A 23,307-nucleotide genomic window follows, 5' to 3' on the forward strand; every position below is an offset into this window, starting at 1 on the left:
GCATTTATGTTTATCACATACCACCTCACAATTGGTAAAAATTCTTTGGCTAGCACCTGTAAAAGAACACACAACTAACCTGTACCAACAAAGCAGGAGGGCCACGTTCACCCTGATTCAGCGGAGTAGGTAGTTAAATGGAAAAAAAAAAAGGCGAAAAACTCAACAGCTTGATAATCTGTGCAAAATGTAAAGATATTACTTCTTACACTGTTAGACATGACTGCAGTTTGACCTCCAATCAACTACTAGGATCTCGTTACTTTACCTTTTCTCCACAGAGTGAAAGAGAACTCCCACTCCCACTTGTTTTTAATTCCCTAATAGTATGTAATACTAGCCATTGACCAGTTTGTTTCCACTCCTGCTACTATGCACAAAAATGTAATGGTGCTAAACCAAAAGAAAACAAAAAATCTGACATTTACTGTTCGTCCTCTTTGGAGGGAGCTTTGTGGAAATACAAAGTTCCAGATTTCTTCTCTAACTAACATGTGAAAACTACGGAAGAAACAAAACTTGTAATCATTCTTCACTTTTCTGTTAACATCCAAGGATGGAAATAAATTACTTCAGTAACCTTTGAGCCAAGGCAAACTAAGTAATGGGATGAAGTTCATGACAGAAAACAGCATTGGGAAAAAGTATTGAAGGCAAAATCAAAAAACTGTAAAACAACTGCCTTTAAGTCAAAAACCCGAAGATGACAGAAGCCTTCTATCACACATTTATGTTGTACTTGTTTTCTAAATTTCAACTACTACCATGTACTTCACAGACACTATATGGATATTGTAAACCTTTGAAAACTGTACCTCCCACAGCAATCAAATAAACAAAGGTCTACTTTTACACCTCTCCAGCTTGCATGATTTGCATAGAAATCACTTTGTACATACCAAAGCCTACTCAATATTCACAGACATGAATTAACAAACAAAACAAAACAAAAAACAAAAAAGCACACCATTCAAGATGTTTTCTATCAGCAACAAGGAAGCAACCACTAAAGATTTTCATGATTCAAACTGTTACGTCTTATAAAGCTTTTTCAGTAGAATACATTTGTTCCAAATTCCCTCCTTTGCTAGGTATTGTTTTCAACACAACAGAAAATTTAGAATCACTGAAAAATTCACTTAGAAAGAAAATTTAAGGTAAATCTTTCTTGCTTCAGTTTAAGTGCAAGACCTCTAGTCGTATCCAACATAGACATGGAGAAAAGATTATTCCCTTCCTCTCTCTAAGATTCTATTAACCATCCATCCAAAGCAAAATAATTTCATACGTGCTTTGCAGTTTGCATTCCTGTTCTGATCACACGTACCACACAGCTGCCTTTGTCACAACAGCACAATGACGACCATTTCTGCTGAAATATGGAAGTTCTTTTCTCCAGTCACTGCACTGAATTCCCTCAAGAACTGCTGCTAACCCGCTGTTCCCATCCCTGACCTGTGCAGTTGACTACTCTTGCCTACACGCTGCACCTTGTCACAGTCCTCCTAGTCTTATTTGCTTTTAAAGATCATTTTCCAAGCTTTCAAAATGATTTTGAATTCTCACTTTGCATTACAACATCCTCCCTATTTTGTACTGTTCACTAATCTGTATATTCATAGTATTTTCATAAACATGACCAGTGAACAGAACAGACCCAGGAAAAACTCCTGCAAGGAGAAAACTTTTCCAAGCCTGACAGCAAGTCACTAATTCTTTCTTCCTTTTTCCAATTAATTTTCATCTACTCTGTTACAGACTTTTAAAATGCATTTTTTAGTCCTTGCCACCCCAGTCTGTTGGTGAAAATATGAAGGCAGTCTCACCAATAAAAGCCCTTCTAAAATTGATATTCTTCCCTATCCATTTGGCTTATTATTTTGAGAAATAAAACCAGATTTAGTCTGACTAGTAAATTCATACTCACTGCAACAAATTCCTTCATAGTCCAGTGCCATAGCTGTTACTGCTCAACGCTATAGTAATAGAAAGAAACAAACAGAATAATCTTTCCTATTTGCATAAGCACCACAGCTTTATGCATCCTTAAAGTGCTGAAATGAAGAATTAGCTATCCTGATCTAAGTAAATCATCACCTTGTAATCAGAAACAAGTTCCAAACACGCTCAAGTGTGAATGTGTTGGAACTTTGCATAATCGAGTAAATGAGTTTGGTTAGTACATGAGTATTAAAGGAAACTGTGCCTAAAAAAACAAACAAAAAAAACCACAGGACTTTGTGATGTTTTAAAATCATGTTTCTCGGCCTTGTTTCGTAGTTACTCAAATAAACACATACTCTTCTAAATAAATTGTTTGACCATTTTATTCCCATGCCAATTTACCTTTTTTTGCTACCCACCTGACATTAGCAACTCACTATCTTAACTCAGCCAGTGCTGAATGAGTATATTGATTTTAAGCACACTGCTTCCTTTTACAATATCCTCCTGTTTGTAAACTGAACAATGAAGTTTCTGCTACTGCTACAACTTCCTTTCACAAAACAAAGTATAAAAAGGGAAAGTGCTTCAATTCTTATCATGAAACTGAGAAAATTCGGAATTTGTAAAAATGCCGTCACATTAAAGTTTAATTTCTCCATTTATAGACCGCATTCTGTTTGTAACAAGGCGTTATTTTCCCTAGGAAGTATTTGGATCAAATAATCTGATTAAAAATTGAAATGCAAACGCCACCACCACCTTTCCAAAAACAAACAAACAAAAACACTGGAGAGGTTGAAGTAAACCAAAGCAATTCAGATGCATTTTCCAAATACTGTTAAAATATACTGGCATTACTACTTTGTTTTCAGAGCAGAGTATCATGTACTCGGAGCCTCAGTTATTGTACAGATATCAGAGAGATTCTGCTGCTCATACACATTAAGATAAGCATGCCCTATAGTATCCTGGGGACCACGGGTAATTCATTTTCTAATTTATAGCTTATGAGGAAGCTTCTGGTAAGAAAAGTATTATCTATAGATGTTGATATCAGGTACTCTGAAATGCTTATCATTAACTCAAGGTAAAACAGAAGACATGCAGATATTTCAGTGTGTTTTTTTGCAATGATTACCAGAAAGTGAGCTATAAATTGTATACAATATCAAGTAATTCCTTCCTGGAATAACCGGACATACGCTGATTCGGAAGTCATTTAAACCCAGCTGCTTATCTTTTCCCTTCCTATGTTCTTAAGCCATGAAGATGTTGCATCTTTCTAGCTAGAACACTGCTCTTCAATAGCTCAGAAAAGAGAACCTCCTAAAATTCTTCACCATGAAAAACTCATGCCACTATAAGGACAAACTGAATCAACTGTTCTACGAGTTTTTCCTCTGCAATTACAAATCCCTGGCTGGATAGGCACAGATCTGCCATTTAGAATACCTCAGCACTCATCCCACTCTGCAAACCTAATGGAAACAAATGTGATAAAAAATTCTACAGTGTCCATCAGCTTGAGTAAAAAAGAGCAGACGTACTTTGAGGACTTCTTTACCTTTAAAAATGTGGTTTCTCAGTAAGTGACATCTCCCAATTTTTTTAGCTCAGATTTTTTTCCTGTGCTAAATTAATTTCAACATATTTACACACAATCTGAAGATCTCATATCACAGTACTTAAAAGTTTCTTTACATATCAAATATTTGGTTTTGATAAATTTAAAATTAAACTCAGATTTATATATCAGAAATGTCAGAAATCAAACTTGTCTCCTAAACACAACATACAGCATTACTTACTTATTGGTTGTTGGATATATCCTGAAATTCAGGATATATTCCTGATATATCAGGATATTCCTTAGAGCAGGTGCCTGCTCTAAGGAACCTGCTTTGGCAGGGGGGTTGGACCCGATGATCTTTCGAGGTCCCTTCCAACCCCTTCAATTCTGTGATTCACCACAAGGACGTGAAATGATTATTATTTGAAAGAACAGTAAACACTTATTTTGAAATTAATAGTTATGATGCCAAGAAAAAACATCTACATACTGAGATTATTAAAATCCTTCAAATTTATCTAAATAGCTATACTTGTTATGTAAGCTTATTGAATCAGCAAAAACTTCAGTTATATCTTTACTTTATTGTAGTATCTTTTGAGCAGCCTATCTGCTCTAAAAGATGTTGTTAACATCCTAACATGATCTGTATTTGCATTTCACAACAGAGCCGAAAATCTTTAACAAACGTATTGCCTAATTCTCTAGTATATTAGAAGAGTGAAGTCTCCACGTGCCTGGTGACAGGATGAGGGGAATGGGCTAAAGTTGCGCCAGGGGAGGTTTAGGTTGGATATTAGGAAGAACTTCTTTACTGAAATGGTTGTTAGACATTGGAATAGGCTGCCCAGGGAAGTGATTGAGTCACCATCCCTGGAGGTCTTTAAAAGACGTTTAGATTTAGAGCTTAGTGATACGGTTTAGTGGAGGACTTGTTAGTGTTAGGTCAGAGGTTGGACTCGGTGATCTTGGAGGTCTCTTCCAACCTAGATGATTCTGTGATTCTGATTCTAGTCCCATAATTCACTGTGATATAAGATACCAGGAGAAAAATTAAGTAAACAAAATAGGATCTTGGAAACAAAATAATGTGTCTTTTGCATGGTTTTACGATGTAGGTTTGAGAGACTTGCATTTGTTCTGTGTCAAGCATCTCACACCATCACAATGACAGCAGAAAAATGGTGTTTACCTACCAAGGACAAAGTATCAGAAAGAGCCTTCCCTACAGCAGTAGGAGCACATGGCTGAGCATACTCAGAGTAAGATCCATTAAAAACCATGGTTTATAGGTACTCAGACCTATAGGGTGAAATTCAAGAACATAAGCAATAGACTGCATGACAAAATACACCATCTCTTAATGCGTATTTATCTCTCAGTGCAGAACTGCACATCAGGAACACGCAAGCAGACTGAAGAACTCAAACAGCTCTAAAAATGCTATGTCACATAGAAACAGTCTAAAATTAATCCATAATCCAACTAAACAATAATTTAGAAGACAAATATTGGAAAGGCTTAGAGTGTCTGAAAAGCATCGTTTCACATATAAAAGTCGATGTGGGTAACTACCTCTAGAAGGAAGTGCCTCCTTACCAAATGCTTACTGCGGATAAACTATTAGTCTTTCATTTTCATTCTTAATTATTCCTTAACAGTCAACAAGAAACTGAATGAACATTTTTTTCTCTATGGTACTATTGGCTGACATCTGATCAGCATTTAAATCCGGACATATAAAAGTTTACTTGTACCTCCATTATTTAAAATTACTCAAAAGTTTGGAAATGCTCCAGAATTGAGTTACCTCACTTGCCTCCATATACTTTTCAGGCTCAAAACTTGTACGGCACTCCATATAATCATACGCAACAGTATGCATCACACAATAATTAGTGCTAACAACTAAATTTTTAGATTGCCCTAATTAAAACAAAAAGCAGGTATTTGTGAATGAGCTGCTCTGTAGATCACAGTTAACATTATCTCTGCTTAGTACAGGCATACTTCATCACTGTTCCATAAATACTGAACATTTTGTGTGTTTTACTTAATTCTCTTTGAATTAACTTTAATTAATTTATTAGAATAGGAATTACATGCATATAGAAGAATATTTAGAGTAAATGATGCATGCTGCACCTCTTCGCATACTGACCACAAGTATGGCTACAACAGCCTTCACACCAAGGAGAGGAAGAATTCACAGAGGAATAAGTTTAATTTACAGCTTCTTGGAACACAGGAAGAAGATTAACTTGCTTGTTTTAAAATGTGTTAGCTTATTTTTAAATCTCTTGGAAGAACTATTAGCTTGATCTAGATGACGGGTTTCATACAGTCTTCTAGCAAGAGTAAACAATCACTAAGGTCACTGAGAACATAAGGCTCCTTGCACAGGATTGCAAGTAAATTCTTTATTCTTACAAGCCACTCTTTTAGCATGAAGAGATCACCTACTTATCATTCTATGGTCATCAGTCTAACTTCATTTTCTCACAAAAAAAAAAAAGGCAATTCTCCATATGTTTCTGTACTAAATAGACTGATACATGGTATCTCAAGAGTCCTGTGATTTTTCATTGTCACAGGAAACAAAACAAGCCAAAAAAAAAACCAAAAATATAATAGGTTTATACAGATATAACACAGCTTTTTCTTCTTTCCTTTACCACACAGAATCAAGGTCAGTCTGCAGGGAGGATCCAAACAACTGAAAAAGCCTTGCAGAACTCTGTCCTTGTTTCAGCTAGGATAGAGTTAATTTTCCTCCTAGTAGCTGGTATGGTGCTGTGTTTTGGATTTGGGATGAAAATAACAGTGATAACACGCTGATGTTTCAATTGCTGCAGAGCAGTGCTTACACTAAGTCAAAGACAATTAAGCTTCTCACACCACCCTCCTCGTGGGGAGGCTGGGGGTGCATACGGAGCTGGGACAGGACAGAGCCAGGACAGCTGACTCAAAGTGACCAAAGGGATGCTCCATAACGCATGATGTCCACCTGAAAAATTACATGGGGTGGTGGCTGGGGTGGGGATGACTGCTGCTTGGGGACAGCCTGGGCATCAGTCAGTGGGTGGTGAGCAATTGCATTGTGCATTGCTTGCTTTGTACGTATTATTATTATTACTATTACCATTATTATTCCTCTTCCTTTTCTATCCTATTAGACTGTCTTTATCAGAACCCACAAGCTTTTACTTTTTTATCCAATTCTCTCCCCCGTCCTGCTGGGACAGGGAAGAAAATGGCTGTGTGGTGCCGAGCTGCCTGCCAGGTTAAATCACAACAACTTCTTTCCTCACTATTCAGTTAATTCAGTTAATTCCAACCCCTAAGGAAATATTTTAAATACAGTTAACGGCTCAAAGACACCCTGTTAACAAAAATTGGTATGGGGCAGTTAAATTCTGATCTAACACATTCATAAAGTGCCTTGCAATGTTTTCTGCAAGAACGTAAGACGCCAGAAAATAGCGTCACACCCTACTGTAATAATTTCTCATTTCATCCAAAGCTAAGTGGCATTTAGTAACCCCTCCCTTCCTGAAAGAACACCAGTGGAATCCAGCCTGAATTTTAGACCTGAAAAGCAGACCAAGATGAGGTTTTGTTTTCCTCAAACAGAAAAAGAAGAGGAGGCATCTTTGTATTAGGGAACTCACTAATTCTGACCTGGCTCTGAAACACAGATAAAAGTTTGAATGCTCTGAAAAACCTAGTTTGATCCTGTCAGACTCAGTTTTCTTCAGAGGATGTCAAAACACCTTTAGAATATCCTTGAAAAAAGACTCCTTGGTTTTTCATGTTCTTCTGGACAGAATGACACACCCAGCATTTACAAGTTTATGAAATCTCTTGTACTTACTGTGCTTATGTACATAATAAAAAAGGCTTTATATTAATCAAAAATATGTTGAGGCAGATCTATCGTTAGCAAACCTAAAGACCTTACCAACAAGCCTTATTTTTTCTCTACTTTTTGTCATAGGGGTCAAACCAAATATACTGCTAACAAGAACTAGAAAAGGGAAAGGGAAAAAGACACTGGTATTTCAAATATATATATACACTATGGGCATTAGGAGCTATGTACTCATCTAATCTTTCCCTTGACGTGGGGGTTTAAGAACCAATGGGCAGCTAAGCTCCACCACGCTGCTCTCACTCCCCCTCCTCAACAGAACAATGAAGGACAAAATATGATGAAAAAGAAAGCTCGTGGGTTGAGATAAGGAACAGGTCAATGAAGGGGGGAAAAAAAGCAAAGGCTGCGCAGAAGCAAAAGGAGGAATAAAAATTATTCTCCAGTTCCATCAGCAAGCTATGTTCAGCTACTTCTTAGGAAGCAGGGCTTCAATGCACATAGCAATTTCTTGGGAAGGCAGATGCTTTCCTGACAACCTAACAGGAGTTCACCCCCCACCCCCCAGTCCCCCACCACTTTTATTGCTCAGCAGAACCTCATACACTATGGAATATTCCTTTGGTCAGTTTAGGTCAGCTGTCTCGGCTGTGTCCTCTCCCCATCTCTTGCCCATGCCCAGCCTAATGGCCTTCCCAGAGGCAGGAATTGGAGGGACAGCCTTGATGCTGTGCCAGCACTGCTCAGCAGCAGCAGCCAGAACACGGGTGTGATAGCAGAGGTGTTCTAGCTGCAAGCGCAAAGCACAGAGCTCTATGGACAGCCAGTGCAGCTGACTGCCACAAGATGCAAAGATCTTGCCAATGTTAGCACAACCCAGTTGACACAGCTGTTCAGAAAGACTGTTTTCTTACATTCCACTCGCAGCATGCCTGCAGGATGGCAGGAGTGAAATACCTTCTTAAAGCACATCTGTTAATGGTAGGATTCAAAGAAGAGCAAGTGCAAGTAAACACACCATTCCTCTGATAAAAATTAAGTAACCTGTTAGGTAGCAAGGTTAGAATGGAAAGTACCCATTTTGAGATACTGCTAAGCTCCAAGTAAAACCTGCAAGTCAGAACAGTTGTTACCATTTGCATAAGTATTGTCAGTCCAAAGCAGAATCTGTGCATTACTGCAAGCAATAAATACCAACCCTAACAAACATTAACCTTTATTATTAGTGACTGATGATAATAAAAGCTGTATTTATACACCATGTTCTTGTTATTTCCTGAATTAAAGTTGAAAATTACTTTTTATGATATAATTGGTAAACACTATTTGAAAAGGTTCAAACTACACTGTTCAGACAGGACTGGCCTAGAGAGTGTTTGCTTCTGTAGCCCCTTGGAATTTGAACTCCTTGATCTCTTCATCTACATATGCATTTGAGAGGGAAGGAATCTTCTCCCATGGCTGTAAAACATAATTTCTCTTGTCCATGAAGAAAAAAATAAACACCAGGAGAATCCTTGAACTCAATGTCAGTTGTTTTTTTTTTTTTTTTTCTTGAGTGGCTCAGGAAAAGAAGGATTGCTGGTAAAATTCCAAGTCCTTAAACAAGCCTATAGCATCCCAGAATTAATCCCTCAAACAAAACGTCTTGATTTTTATAAGGAAACAAAGGCTAATTAAGGTCAAGCTATTGGCAGAAATTTAAGACCTCCATTCAACAAATGAAAACTTTACAAATACAAATTCTAGGTTGACTCAAGTAATTGGCTGCTTAGTTAAAAATTCTAGAAGAAAAAATAATCTTAAGTAAAACTTTGCTTAACATGGAAGTAAAGATGACATATTCCATTATCTTTCCATCAAAACTACCTAAGGATTTGTACATTTCCTTTTTTGCTGGTCTGGAAATTCTAGGCTGCAGTTGATGTGAAAGGTATATACTTCACTTTGAGTGGAAAAATTAGCAACATATATGATATTGCTCCCCAACCCCAAAAAAGTGTTTTTTCTTTTTACATTAGCTATTTCAATAGTCTGCATGGCACTTCTGGAAAAACAGGAGTGGCAAAATTATGTATCTTAATTTCAAAATAATCAAGCCTAGAGAACACAATTACATTACGTAATATTTGATACCAATTAGGCATCTGCAATCAACAGATATAGAAACATCAATTTACTTAGTCCTATACCACGATTACCATGAAAAATACTTTTGAAGTCCTTGTAAGAGACGCAGAAGAAGGTGAAAATTCCTGCTATCTGGCTTTTAATATGCTTGAATTCAGACTATTTTAATAATCTCTTTTTCTGTTGGGGAAAAAAAAAAAAAACATTTTTATCTGACCGTCATTCAGATGATAGTTTCTGAACAATTTTGTTGAATGGACAAGCTTCTCTTGAAGCTTAATCCTAATTTCTGCAAGAATTAAAGACGAAAAATGGAGGAAAAAAATAAGACAGTGAGAGCTGTAAAAATGCAGCTTTGGTTTTAGTTTCAGTACTGACATCACTTTGCAATCTCAGTCTTGCAGAAAGACTGATACAGCAGTTTGGCTTAACCAGAACAAAATATGGCAAATAAGAAAACGTGAAACAATCTTACACTGGTTGAAGAGTTCATTTTCAGTCACAGATTTACATTAACATTTGAAATCAACAGGAGTTCCTACTGATCAAGCCTGCATGCTTAAACAGAAGATTAGAAAGAAGAAAAAAAGACATCACAACATGCCAGGATATAAACAGGACAGACTGGTAGCTTGCTTTTTGCATTCCATATGTTATTGTTGGTCACTGTGTTAAATGAATGACTAATATATAGACAACGTCAATGAAGGCGTAATATATAGATAATATCAAGACTTCATCTGTTTTGTTGACACATAAGTCCAACAATACGGGCTTATTTCCAATCCCGTCCTATCATTCTTAACAAGATAAAAATCTTAACACATCTTAACCTTACTAATACCAGCACACTTTTTAGTTTTTAACAGTAAATGGTTACTTTTTTTTTTTTTTTTTTTTAAGTCAGCTGAAGCTTGATTTCATCAGGTTGATTAAGACTTACTGCTTGCATTACCAAAAATAATGAAGTGAAACATAACTAAGATTTTTTTGCAAATATTTTAGGGATGACTAGCAGGAATTAAAGCACTCAGCACTGAAGATGACTGCAGCTTTTTCCTGGATATACAACTGTATAGAAGTAAAGAATGTCATTTTTCCAGTAATGCAAGATTTCTAAACATTTACAAAAATGAAAAAATAATTGGAACTGCATGTGAAGGGAACATAAGCTGCCCACTCAAGTGCTTTCAGGTTAATGAAAAACAAAGTGAAGATTTCTGCTCACACTTCTCTACCTCCTCAAGATAAAAAACATCAACTATTTTTATAGGATGCAGTTAACATCTGGACAGATGTCTTTAATGCACCTTATTTCAACGTTATCTTTCCACAGTGTTTCTAAATTAGAAATAGCTTGACATAAAATCAAAATATGCTCCAATTATGGTTCACTCTCACTACATAATAAAATACTTAGGTACTGGACAAACTTTCTTACAAATGGAACAAAGACTTTTTGTTTTTAAAGATAAACTAATTGGACTATTGGTTTACCTGTGGTTCCCATCTCAAAGCTTCTTGGCTGAGAATGGGTTTAATGATTACCTTTTATAACCTCTGTACTTAAGCTGCTGTTGCTTCTGCGTATTCTGGTTTCAGACATGGACATGTCTTGCTCTCTAACTGGCTGGTAAATCTAACGGAAGAAATAAAGAAACACGCGATACAGAGATCCCTGAAGCCTGAATTACACTAAACAAATATAAGTAAGTAAGGTAAGTGAAAGTATGAATTACTCTCAGATGGTGATTAAAACATATTCTAGATAAAAGACTTTAAAGAGAGAAGTTGGGCTCAAAGCTGTAATAGAATTCAGTGACCCAAGCCCTGCATTCCTTACACGGACAATTTTCTATTGTAGCTTGAATCGTAAGCTGGGTTCATGATGATTTTCTTTTTTTGAATCTTTAACTCAAAACATAAAACAGATCTGTTTATAGCAGAAATGTTTCTTAAGACCATCAGTACTAAAGATAGATGTTCTGTTAATTCAAAATGCTACAAAAAAGCCAAGGATTATTAGACACTAAGTTGCCTACACATGAGGCATTCCTGAATTGCTGTTTGTATAACTACAAAACAATTTTCAACATTCAGATTTTAACAACTGCAGATGGAAGATCTGAGGAGGTAGACGGAATAAACTTTTGAGAATCAGGACTTAACCTATTACAAATTGTTTCCATCACAATCTCAGGTAGCATTTAATTCAAATACTGTGGCAAATTAGCAAAATTCTCAAGAAAAAAATAATTCACAGATATAAACTTGAATTTCTAAATCCAAACTGTTTCCATTCTAATTCTAAACAGAATATAATGTTCAGTAAAAGACATTCACCCTGAGTCAACAAGAAGAACAGTAACCCTTCTGAGGAAAAGAGCTGCTAATTAGACAATTACAGGAGATGACACTTGGTCTAACATACTTGCATCTCCAAGGAAGTGGGACAAGGCCTAATTTAACAAAGATCAGAAAGAATGTCTTCTAGATAAGAAAACAGGCTAGTTTCTGGGTGGAAGATTAAATCTGTCTGGACCCCTTGAGGAATTCAAAGGAGAGACTAGCTATAAAACCTAGCTTGTTCCAGTAATGAGATTCTCTCAACTGTAACCTGAGGCATAAGGTGTAAGGACATCCACTGCCAGGTGAGTCGGGAAATCTACAGGAAGTCTGATGGATGAGGTAAAGTACACCTACCACCTCTTTCATTTAATCTCCGAGGAGGTAGTTAGATGGAAGACCTTTGCCTGTGTATTGCATGTGCGCATTTTTGTATTTTCTGACAGTATTTAAGTATGCTATTTTAGAGCATATATACCAGCAAAACTCAAGCACACATCAGTAAAATATGCCTTTTTTTTTTTTTTTAATAATTTCTTTAGATATTTCAAAAAATAAGCCAAATGGGTGAAGAAAGCTTGAGGAAAAGAAAAGGACAGGACAGCAGAAAAGAGGATGGACAATCCATTCAGAGTCAAGAACCCCAAACTATGAACCTACAAAAGCAGGTAAACACCAACACCCACCCTCCTCCAATACACGTGTGAGGGGCTGTCAGAGGGAGACAGTTGGGACATATCTGTGTAGAGGCATCATCACAAAAAAGTTGAAGTTGTATCCAAATTTGCATTGATTTATCTTCATAGTGTGGCTGATTTACATTTTAAGAAATGGCTAATTACTAGGAAATTGCTGGGGCGCAAACACAATTAAGAAGTGAGAACATATAATATTGAAGTCTTATGTTTGATAATTTCAAAATTGCTCAAGAGAGCATAACTTCATAAATTTCACAAACTCCACATAAACTTCTCAGTCTAAACAGAGTTGTTAGCTCACTGCTTCTGAAAACGTGTTTATTTCTATAAAACAGCTAGTGGTACAGAAAGAAACTGGTAATTCTTCTCCTCCAGAAAATTACAGATGTTTTTACAACAACAACAAAAAAAAGCCACTTCTTTTGTCCCTGACAAGCCTCTTAGGGAGAACTGTAATTTCTCTTTCAGTTTAGGTAACCTGGAAAAAGACACTCTCTGTAGTTTCAGTTTGGTGTCAAGAACGCAGACTGTCAAAATACTGATGTTATCAGACTAGCCATGACTTAAAAGGAAAATTTAAGCTGCCCATGCCGGTGTTTTTTTAGCAGGAGATGCCTAAGTTTTAGTAGATTCATGTAACATGTAAGTCACTACAATGTCAGAAGAACATGATCTTTTAACCACTTATCAATATCAAACTAATTTATGTAGACAAATACTTGAAGCAAGGAGAAACAACTGCTTAAAGAAAATGGATAGTCCAAAGGATAGTATAGTAAAGCAAATACGCAATCAGGCAAAATACAAGTAATGGCTTCTGGAAACAGCAGGAGTATGGTGCAGTATTTGTATACATTTTAGAAGCAAAATTTCATCATTTATTAGTTCGTAGAAACTTTATGTTGAAGGCTAATTAGTGATAAATTAAGATATTAGAAGTTACTTTACCAAAATGTCTCCTTTTATTTCAAGGTGGGCCTGATCAGTGGAATCTGTATGATTGTTGGTACAATTATTGGCTCAGGTATCTTTGTTTCTCCAAAATCAGTACTTGCCAATGCTGGAGCCGTGGGTCCTTGTTTAATCATCTGGGCAGCCTGTGGAGTTCTTGCAACACTAGGTAAACAAAGAATCAACAAAGTGTGGATCTTTGTTTAAATATTTTTATTTACTGCATACCATTCATTTCACAAATAAGGTAATGACACTTAGACCAAAACTAGTCATACCCTGATGAGTGTACTAAGTATGTGCTGTTCATAAACAATAGACTAAGCTTTTAAAACTGTAATGATCATTTTCAGTTCATTTTTAAAGCAAGTGGATAAAGTAAGCAAAACTAAAACTAACTGTAATAAAGAGAGAACTTTTCTACTTAAATCACAGGCAAAATAGCACACGAAAGTTTGCTGGGTCAGGGCTGGTATTTAACATTTTTCTACAGCTGCACAAATCACAGAATCACAGAATGTTAGGGATTGGAAGGGACCTTGAAAGATCATCTAGTCCAATCCCCCAAATCTAATTTTATCACACAAAAAATTAACGCTAAGCACCTCCCAAGTATTTCAAATAGTAAAACACAAAAAGGAATTTTGTGCATTGTGTCAGCTACAAATCATACAAAAAGTATTTTTTGAGCAGCTACAGCAATAAAACTACAAGTGTCTACTAAGATCAGCTTTGAATTACAGTGGCATTTTAATTCAAAATTGTGCAGCAAACTTAGTTTTTCCACGTTAAGTTTCTAAAAGGTAGGTCAGCCAGCGCAGTTCTCATTTGGACCTTTGCTGGAAGCGTTGGTTTCTTAAGAAATCAGGACGTTCATACTTCAACGGCTGAAGTCTTAAACAAAGGTAATAGTAAATTCTGGATTGTAACTTAACAGTTTCAGTATATTTTTTCCCCACATTTACACAACTACTTGCATGTAATTAAAATTTAGCATGTACAGTACTCAAACATGGAAAAATTAATGATATATTTACATATCCAGTTCTGTAATTTTGCTACCTATGAAAAAGCACTATTTTGTTCTAATCATAGTTTGAAAAGTGCATAAACCAAACAGCCAGTAACAGGCACATTTCTTGTTTTCAGGGGCACTTTGTTTTGCTGAGCTTGGTACAATGATCACAAAATCAGGAGGAGAATATCCTTACCTCATGGAAGCATTTGGCCCAATTCCAGCATTTTTGTTTTCTTGGACAAGCTTACTTGTCACAAAGCCCAGCTCTTTTGCAATCATTTGTCTCAGCTTTGCAGAATATGCATCAGCTCCTTTTTATCCAGGTTGCGATCCACCCCCAGTTGTCATCAAGTGTCTTGCAGCAGCTGCCATTGGTAAGACTTCTTTGTTCTTGTGAAGTGACAAGTTCCATAATTGCATAGCAATTTCTGTTCAGCCCTATCAGTGAACACATAGCATAGTAGGACTTGAGCACATTGATCTTTATGATGACATCAGAAAGCAACCCTACGCTGAAAGGAACAGAACTTCGGGAAACAGAGAGTCTTTCCCACAATAACTAACTCCATACAGAAAAGGACAGAACGATGGTTTGCTCCTAGCCTGGGTTTCCTTTCTTTACCAAGAAAAATACAGCTGCATAGAATGCTTATGTGCAGCAGAAAAGGAAGAAGTTCAGAGATATTTCTGTATTCATCAGAATGCTGTACAATTACTATTTTTTTTGTTGTTGTTAATGGTACACATCTAATTCAGAAACAATTTTTCCTCACAATTTTAAGTCATCCAAACATACTATGTTAAAAAAAAAACAACTATGTATATGTGAACATCTTGGAAGGAAAAAGCAGTACAGTGAATAAGGGAAAAATGTTTTAGAAGTCAACTTTTCTTTCAGTTCTGACAAATTTAACAAGAGAAATATGAATTTCTTTCTTCTAGTGGTAATTACAATAGTGAATTCACTGAGCGTGAAGCTGGGAAGTTATCTCCAGAATCTTCTCACGGCTGCTAAAATGATCATTGTCACAATCATTATTGTAAGTGGAATTGTTCTCCTTGCGCAAGGTAATTAAATATACATTAACGTGCAATTATTTTAGTTTCTGTTGACCATTTAAAAATTTCCCCAACAAAAACAGCACAACAATAAGGCTCTCTTTATTCAGTGTTGAGTTCCACATCTCATTGGAACTCCTTACGGTACTACTTATTTTAGAGGAAGGGGGTAGGAAATTCAACACTACTTATCGGTTCATAAAAATTCGTATAAACTGATCTTCAACAGCAGAATGTTTCAAAATATTAAACAGACATTGGAATATTTCTTCATTTAGTGGCAATTAAAGGGATTAATTTCAACATTTGACAGTAATCTATGTTTTATTTGCAGGAAAAACTGAAAACTTTAAAGATTCTTTCAAGGACAGTAAAATTTCTGTTAGCTCTATTGGTCTGGCATTCTATAATGGACTCTGGGCGTACGATGGATGGTAAGGTATCTTTACTAGTGTTAACGGTTATAGTTTAACAGCCTTTAACTGGTTTACTCTCTCCCTGTAGAACTCAAAGATGTGATCTAAGAAAGTTAACATCTGACTTGTTATAAAGAATCTCTTAATGAATTCTGGAAAAAGAACACTAGCTTGGTAAAAGAACAAAACCTCAGGTTACTGTTTATTAGGAAAGATTCTATAGTGGATCCTGAAAGGGCTGCTGAAGGTGCTTAGATACTGCGACAATGAGGAAGATATAAAAAGTAATTCCATTAGGCAAAAAAAAAAAAATATATCATTCCTAGACTCTGCACAGGTTACCCCCATCAAAGCCCATGTTTTGTGAAATACGTAGTGTCGTTTGACTAGTACAAAAGAACACTGAATTCTCCCTCCCTGAGAAGCTTCCCATTGTAAACCTTCTCATCTGTTTATCCATTGTGTTAGACCAAAGAAAATACATTTGAAAATACTCACAAATATGGAAGGTTGGAGGTTTACATTTATGATCTACATACAACATTTATATTCAGTATCCGAAGGCTGCTTTCCACTATTACTTTCTTAAACTAAACTTACTGGAGGAATATCAATGTCTCTGCTACAGTCCTGAAAATATTTTACATACATCAGTTCCTGAAACTAACAGGAATGTGAACTGGTCTGGGTCTCTCTTGGGACAAATTCAAGATCAAGCTCTGATCCATTAATGCTATTCTTAAATGTTCATACTTTCAAGTTTTGCAAATAGATCCATATTTTTAAAGGAATTAAGAATACAAATCTTTACTTACAGCAAAGCAAGTCCTATTACGATGCGTAAGACAAATGGATTATTCTTCCAGGTTTTATTCCAAGCTTGAGTCTCTCAGCTTAGACATGAACATCTCCTGTTTCAGACATTTTTGACTCCTTGCAATGGATACAGTCAACTAGTGCCTTTATTTGAAAAATATTAGATCTTGCAAAGCTCGAAGCTCAAAAGCAATCTTGTAAATTTGAAACAAATGTCCACCAAGTTTTTGCTTATTCAGGGATATTTTATCCAAGAGCTAAGAATCTTAATTCAAAAAACACAGAGGTACTTCTAAAAATGTAAGATGCATCAAAACTTTAAGGAGGAAAAATTAGTTACTTCAGGCTTACATTCGGAAGAAGCAGCTCACAATTTCACAGTTTTCTGTTCTGCAGTATTACCTTTTTTTTTTTTCTAAACTACAAAGGCACACAGAAAAAAGAAATAACACCTAACCTTATAACACATTACATATGACTGTTACAAACATTGTTTTAATGTTTTTCCTTCCAGGAATCAACTCAATTACATCACAGAAGAACTTAAAAATCCTTACAGGTAAAACTACATAGAAAACTGTATTACTAATGACAAAAAAAGAAATTGTAAAAGCAAGCATGTATTTTGGCTTAACTTTCAAAGGAATGCTTACTGAAAGCTTAAGCACTAACAGAAAGAGAGCTATTAGTACGTATTCTGGGTTTCGTAAATTTGTGATTATTATTTTTTTAAAATCCTGTTTTCTGTTTCTCTACAGTAAAGAAATATACACATACCTCTAGAGTATATGGGGGATAGTAAGAGTCCACAGTTTATTAGGGTAATATTGCCAGTGATACAGCAATGCTGATGGAGTCTTACTTTTGCATTCCTTAGAAATCTACCACTATCTATAATTATTGGAATCCCCTTGGTTACAATTTGTTACGTTCTGATAAACATTGCATATTTCACCGTAATGACTTCAACAGAACTCCTACAGTCCCAGGCAGTTGCTGTGGTAAGCCACTTTATTTGTAATAAACCATCTAAAGAAAACCATGGGTATTAAAGCATCCTGAGCAGTAAAAAAAAAAAAAAAAAAATGTAAAAAGCAATCTCTAAGTTTTAAGATACAATTTATTTCTAAACTGCCAGTCTCACCTTGATTTTTCCCCATTATCTGTCATTTCTGAATCCAAAATTCATATCAGTAGTGCCTAATTTAAACTGCTCCATCAGACCCCAAGGAAAAAAAAAAAGCAAGCAGAAGTAATGCAGTCTTTAGGTAACATTTTGTAAACACCACAGCTCAGCGGTTGACTGTTTTCCATAGGCATTGAAAGAATGGAAGGAAAAATAGTATCTGACTACTGCTTTGCCCTTGACAGTGATTCCAGTATTTCTGAGAAATAAACACATGCAAAATAACAAATCAAGTTTTGCCATTCTGGAGATAACAGCAAGTGGTCTGTAATTCACCTCCTCATTTTTGCTTTTATCTTAACTAAACTGAGAACTATCCTCTTTACTTCATTGGAAGACATACTATTATGGAAAAAAATCATTAAAGATTATTCTTCACATTTGAGAAATTTATATAAACTCATCTGTCCCTTCAGTTCCACTCAGTACATTTTCCAGGGGACATCTGTCTCCCAAACCATTGTTCAGAGAGCTTGTAGCAATTTCTCCTTATGAAAGTTCCAGGGGAAAACAAACAGCATGTGACATGCACACATGCATACATGTACCTCTTCACTGTGTTACAGTGCATTCACTATATGTAGAAATACTTAATCTCAAAATTAAAAAAAAGATTTTAAAATGTAGAATTTTGATGTATTTCATCCTCTTTCTTTGCACCAAGAGGTGCAAAACTGTATACTAAGTTGTATGTCGATAAAGAACTGCTTCTCTTCGTTGTACCACTAAGCTTAACATCTGTGAACAGCACACATCAGCTATCTCTAAAGCGATCAGACTAAATTAAAAGAAAATCCAACTGCTACTGGGCAGCACAAAAGGGGCACAGCAAATAGCAAAATAAGCAGAGTGCTCCATATAAAGAGGTCTATACATCTGTAAAGAGCTTTCCTGCTTGGTGCTGATGAGTGTGCTGCTACCAGGTAAAGTTAACTGATGTTAAGTTCGTGCAAAAGTAGAACTCAATATGCTTGACTTACTCAACTGAAAATCCCAAATCTACCTGTCAGTTTTAATTAAAATTCAGTTACAGCAGATCAACGTACCTACATTAGTTCCAATTCACCTTGCAGTAACAATTAACATACCACGGCACAGGTAAAAATCAGAGTGTAGTGAAAGAACTTGGCAAGTGTGTCCCTCACCTGCTCACCCATGACAAGGCCTAGGTTGCCATGCCTTCATTACTACTGTTATTCTTTCTACTTGCACTGGAATCACCTTGTGTATGCACCATGCTCTGTGGTAATCATATCTATTCTTTGGCAGACATCCACAAACCAGGTGTCTTAAGCAATTTAAGTGGTTTTGTTTCATTCAAGACAATATTCCACTCTTCTTTATACTGTGTTTCATGAATTAATTCAGGTCTTCATTTGGCCAAGTATCCTTGAATAGCAAAATATACAACAAATATTTTACTGATAAGATACATTAGATACATATTTATTGTATTTTTAAAGAGGTGCCAACATTTCTGAATATACCAAATAGCAGTTAAAATGACAAAAACCATTCATTTTAATCCCATATCCCAGACATTTGGAGATAGAATTCTTTATCCAGCCTCTTGGATAGTACCTCTCTTTGTGGCCTTTTCTACAATTGGATCTGCCAATGGGACATGTTTTACTGCAGGCAGGTAAGCTCTCATTCTAAGTAACTTAAAATTAATTTTTTTAAGGGTGAAAAATGTATATCTATATTTTTGTATTTAGACACAAAGATATCGACATACTTATGATCTAAATGTACAAAGTAATTAACAAGTACTTACAAATCTAGCTATAGTTTATTTTGCAAAAAGAAGCAGAGGCTATACAGGTTTGAAAAATCAGAAAATAAGATTCTCATTTGAAAGTAGATATGGCATGAAAGTGTTTTTTTCCTTTTTTTTTTTTCTGGCCAATTTTAAAGCTTGTCATTAAACAAAAAAATAAGAGTAAGAACATAACTCACCAATAACAGTCAAGATAAGAACTGGAAGGAAAAGCCATTCCTTTCTATCAATTGTTCAACACTTCTATTTACTATTAACAGTAAGATCTATCTGAATATGATAGGGCTGTACAGACTTTTTTGACAGAAGGTTGTACAGGTAGCTATTTAATATGGAAAAAAATTAAAAAGGATTTTTTTTAAATTAAAAGATAGCATCTTCTTCCAAAACAATTTTAGTTAAATGTACAAACTAATGATTCTGAAAACAGAATTAGTTTCAATTTCTGTGCGTTAACATTGGTTATTTCCACAATTTCAGTTTAGTGCAATATTCTTTAAATCCCATCGTACACTAAAGGAAATAGCGGTGTACTCTAAAGAAAACTCTAGTCAGATGTAGACACATAATAAAACACATTTGAAAACTTTTTTTTTGGGGGGGGGGGGGAGGGGGGTGGGCGGTGTTAAAATATAACACCACTTGAACTTTAGGTGCCACACTAACTAGTTTGCCTTGTTTTTGTTTTGTCAGACTTGTTTATGTAGCAGGTCGTGAAGGGCACATGCTAAAGGTGCTGTCTTACATTAGTGTTAAGCGTTTAACACCAGCACCTGCTATCATATTTTATGTAAGTATACATTCTAAGTTCAGAGAAATTACCTACAAAAAGATCTTAATACATGCTTTCAAAATTTCTTACCAGCACCTTTGACATGTCTTTGTATCTTTGTGAGATTACTATCTGTATATAAACATATATCCTGAACATGTATTAGGAGCAAGGACTATACAATGAAAACAACTTCTTAATTCGAAAAGTTTCATTCCAGAACTGAATTTTCAAATCAAAATTTTAAGAATCCATAGCATGAAAACCAAAAAATAAAAAAATAAATTATTAGTGTTAGGCAAATCCTTTATTTCACAAGATGCCTATGAAATATTTCCTACTCTATTTCTTCCCTGTAAGGATGCATTTACATATTTTCATTAAAAAAAATTCTACACATTTAATAAATATATTTTAAAATAAAACTAGACCATATTTTTATTTTTTTGTGTTTTACCTTTTTATGTCAACGTAAAACCAGGTAGAGTCAAAATTCTTGCTCTGTCCACTCCCAGAGACAACAACCAAAAAAATTAATATATTATTATAATTAAATAACATTGAATATATTAAATATATTAATAATAATTAACATTATTATAAATAAATATATTATCTCTTCCTTCTAGATAGTCAGTCAACAACAAAATGGATTAACATATACAAGATTAAGTGTTTTAACTTAAAATAGAATTCATACTGCACAGAAAAGCAAACACACATTGACAGGCTACAGATACTATCTTTAAATGTACTGCAATTCACTTGCGCCCGGATGTTTAAGCAAAAGCACGCACAAATTATGTTCTGAATACCCTAAACATACACTCATACCTACACATAAGCTATAAACATATACACATAAAATAAGGTTAAACTTCACTAATACTAATTTTTGTTTCCATTTTTAGGGTGCCATTGCTATTATTTATATTATCCCTGGTGACATTGACACACTTATAAACTACTTCAGTTTTGCAGTCTGGATATTTTATGGTTTAACTGTGTTTGCACTCATTGTTATGAGGTTTACAAGAAAGGAAGTCAACAGACCAATTCGGGTAAGTTCAGCATTCAGCGTGACTTTTCCTCCACTTCCATAAATACTAAAACATGAACTCATCCTGAAACTCTGAATATTTGAACATCCTTAAGTAGAGGTTCCTCACCACCCCCCTTACCTGAAATCTAGCCATTTATTTGTGTTTTTTTTTTTTTTTTGTTCAAGTTTTGCACTATGACAAAGCTCAAAGACTGGGAAAAGCCCAGGCAATGTTTATTTTCACTCACACAGATGATGGGCAGAAACTGTGGCAGATTTTCAGGGATGGGGAACTACAGTCAGCAGACTACCACTGAAAGAGTACCTGGAGATAGATCCAAACTTCACTGTACTGGAGTCAGGTCATTCATTAAACTGTATATGAATTACTACATTGCTATTTGCAATAAAGACAGATACCTTTATTAACAATTCAACAGAAAACTTTTTCCCATCTATTTCTTCCTACTTTCGCAATTGTGCCATCTAATTCCTGAAATTTTAAAAGGAAAAACATCTTAAGACAATGAAACTATGTTTCACATACGCAACTTCTGTAAGAACAGTAAAACAATTAGCTAAATAATTGTGCTTTTACTTATTTTTTTATTTATCTTTATCTTGCAGATACCCATTGTCATTCCAGTCATTGTGACATTAATCTCCATTTTACTGGTACTGCTACCAATCATCAGTGCACCTGAACTGGCATATTTGTACTGTGTTTTATTTATACCTAGTGGACTCATATTTTATGTACTTTTTGTTCATTTTAAATTCAGCTGGCCCCAGAAAATATCAAGTAAGTATACTACAGACCGTTTCCAAATTCAACAGAACATCACTAAACTTTAAAGCAACTACCCCAAAAAAGCTCATTATATTGTCCATTGCAATTTAAATTATATGCTGGGGGAAACAGGGAGGGAGGCAGTTTTCCAGACAGATGACATTAGCAAAGCTCACTGTGTGCATAAAGCCGTCTTGCATAGTCTCAGAAGGAACTCTTCATTCATCTCTCAAGGTAAAACTGATATGCAAGTATTTCCAAAGTGGAAAGTAGAACCAGCTGCAGAGGACAGAATTAATAGTTCTACAGACATTAAGAAAATCCATTATGTCTGCCTCCCCCCCTCCCAAATTATTATGTATAATCTAATCATGCAATTAGAAGCAGTGTACTCTATGAAGAGCAAGACTAGAAATCTCAAAATATACTGGCCTGGATCTTAAGATTGTTTTTATGTCCCACCTCTTATTTATTTGTTTTTGAGATGCAAATACAGAAAAGAAACAACTGCTTAGAAGGACATTTCTCTAACTCAGAAAAATAGTATTAATCTGAATACTGTTCTCAAAACAAGGTTCTAACAATGTATTTTCTTCTCAGAGCCCATCACTATGCACCTTCAGATGCTTTTGGAAGTTGTTCCAGCAGAGGAAACTACTGAATAAAATATTTTATATGTACTAGAGTGTTTTTACTTGCTATATCTTTGAAGGAAATTCCATTTAGTTGGTGCGCATTTATACTTTCTGAATTGCTATGTTCATGCTGGCATGTGTTATTTTTGCAATACTACTTAGTACTTGACGTTTATTAAATATGAGAATAAAAGATTTCTGAGCCAGATTATAGGGTACAGCAGAGCCTTTTTCATTGCTTGCTAATACGTTAAGGTTATCTTATTTTCTTCATTAATGT

General features: G+C 35.4%; 2 protein-coding genes across 2 annotated transcripts in view; one reads left to right on the forward strand and one right to left on the reverse strand.

Annotated features, from left to right (window-relative positions):
- TDRD12 (tudor domain containing 12) overlaps positions 1 to 23,307 on the reverse strand; it is a 68,592-nt gene that overhangs the window by 14,286 nt on the left and 30,999 nt on the right. The window contains exons 32-37 of the transcript XR_013938458.1: positions 22,569 to 22,671; positions 21,851 to 22,095; positions 17,967 to 19,397; positions 14,725 to 16,917; positions 13,511 to 13,678; positions 9,590 to 11,157 (exon numbers count right to left, since the gene is read on the reverse strand). The gene's annotated coding sequence lies outside the window, so the exon portion shown is untranslated. The remainder of the gene's footprint in view (positions 1 to 9,589; positions 11,158 to 13,510; positions 13,679 to 14,724; positions 16,918 to 17,966; positions 19,398 to 21,850; positions 22,096 to 22,568; positions 22,672 to 23,307) is intronic.
- On the forward strand, positions 11,113 to 23,077 carry SLC7A9 (solute carrier family 7 member 9). Its single transcript, XM_080552753.1, has 13 exons — positions 11,113 to 11,236; positions 12,407 to 12,532; positions 13,535 to 13,682; positions 14,663 to 14,905; positions 15,474 to 15,599; positions 15,925 to 16,024; positions 17,337 to 17,381; positions 17,700 to 17,823; positions 19,547 to 19,650; positions 20,482 to 20,578; positions 21,472 to 21,621; positions 22,230 to 22,404; positions 22,993 to 23,077. The coding sequence occupies exons 2-13, from the start codon at positions 12,428 to 12,430 to the stop codon at positions 23,055 to 23,057; spliced, it is 1,482 nt and encodes a 493-aa protein (XP_080408879.1). The 5' UTR covers positions 11,113 to 11,236; positions 12,407 to 12,427; the 3' UTR covers positions 23,058 to 23,077.

This window comes from Anser brachyrhynchus (assembly GCF_964034855.1).
Source record: "Anser brachyrhynchus genome assembly, chromosome: 12".
Classification (NCBI taxonomy): Eukaryota; Metazoa; Chordata; class Aves; order Anseriformes; family Anatidae; genus Anser; species Anser brachyrhynchus.

Excerpts from the sequence above, each read along its gene's own strand:
- SLC7A9 (XM_080552753.1), top strand. The coding sequence starts at position 12,428 with ATGGGTGAAGAAAGCTTGAGGAAAAGAAAAGGACAGGACAGCAGAAAA. Across the intron at positions 15,600-15,924 it reads AATTGTTCTCCTTGCGCAAG|GAAAAACTGAAAACTTTAAA; the intron begins GTAATTAAATAT and ends TTTTATTTGCAG. Across the intron at positions 20,579-21,471 it reads CACCTGCTATCATATTTTAT|GGTGCCATTGCTATTATTTA; the intron begins GTAAGTATACAT and ends TTCCATTTTTAG.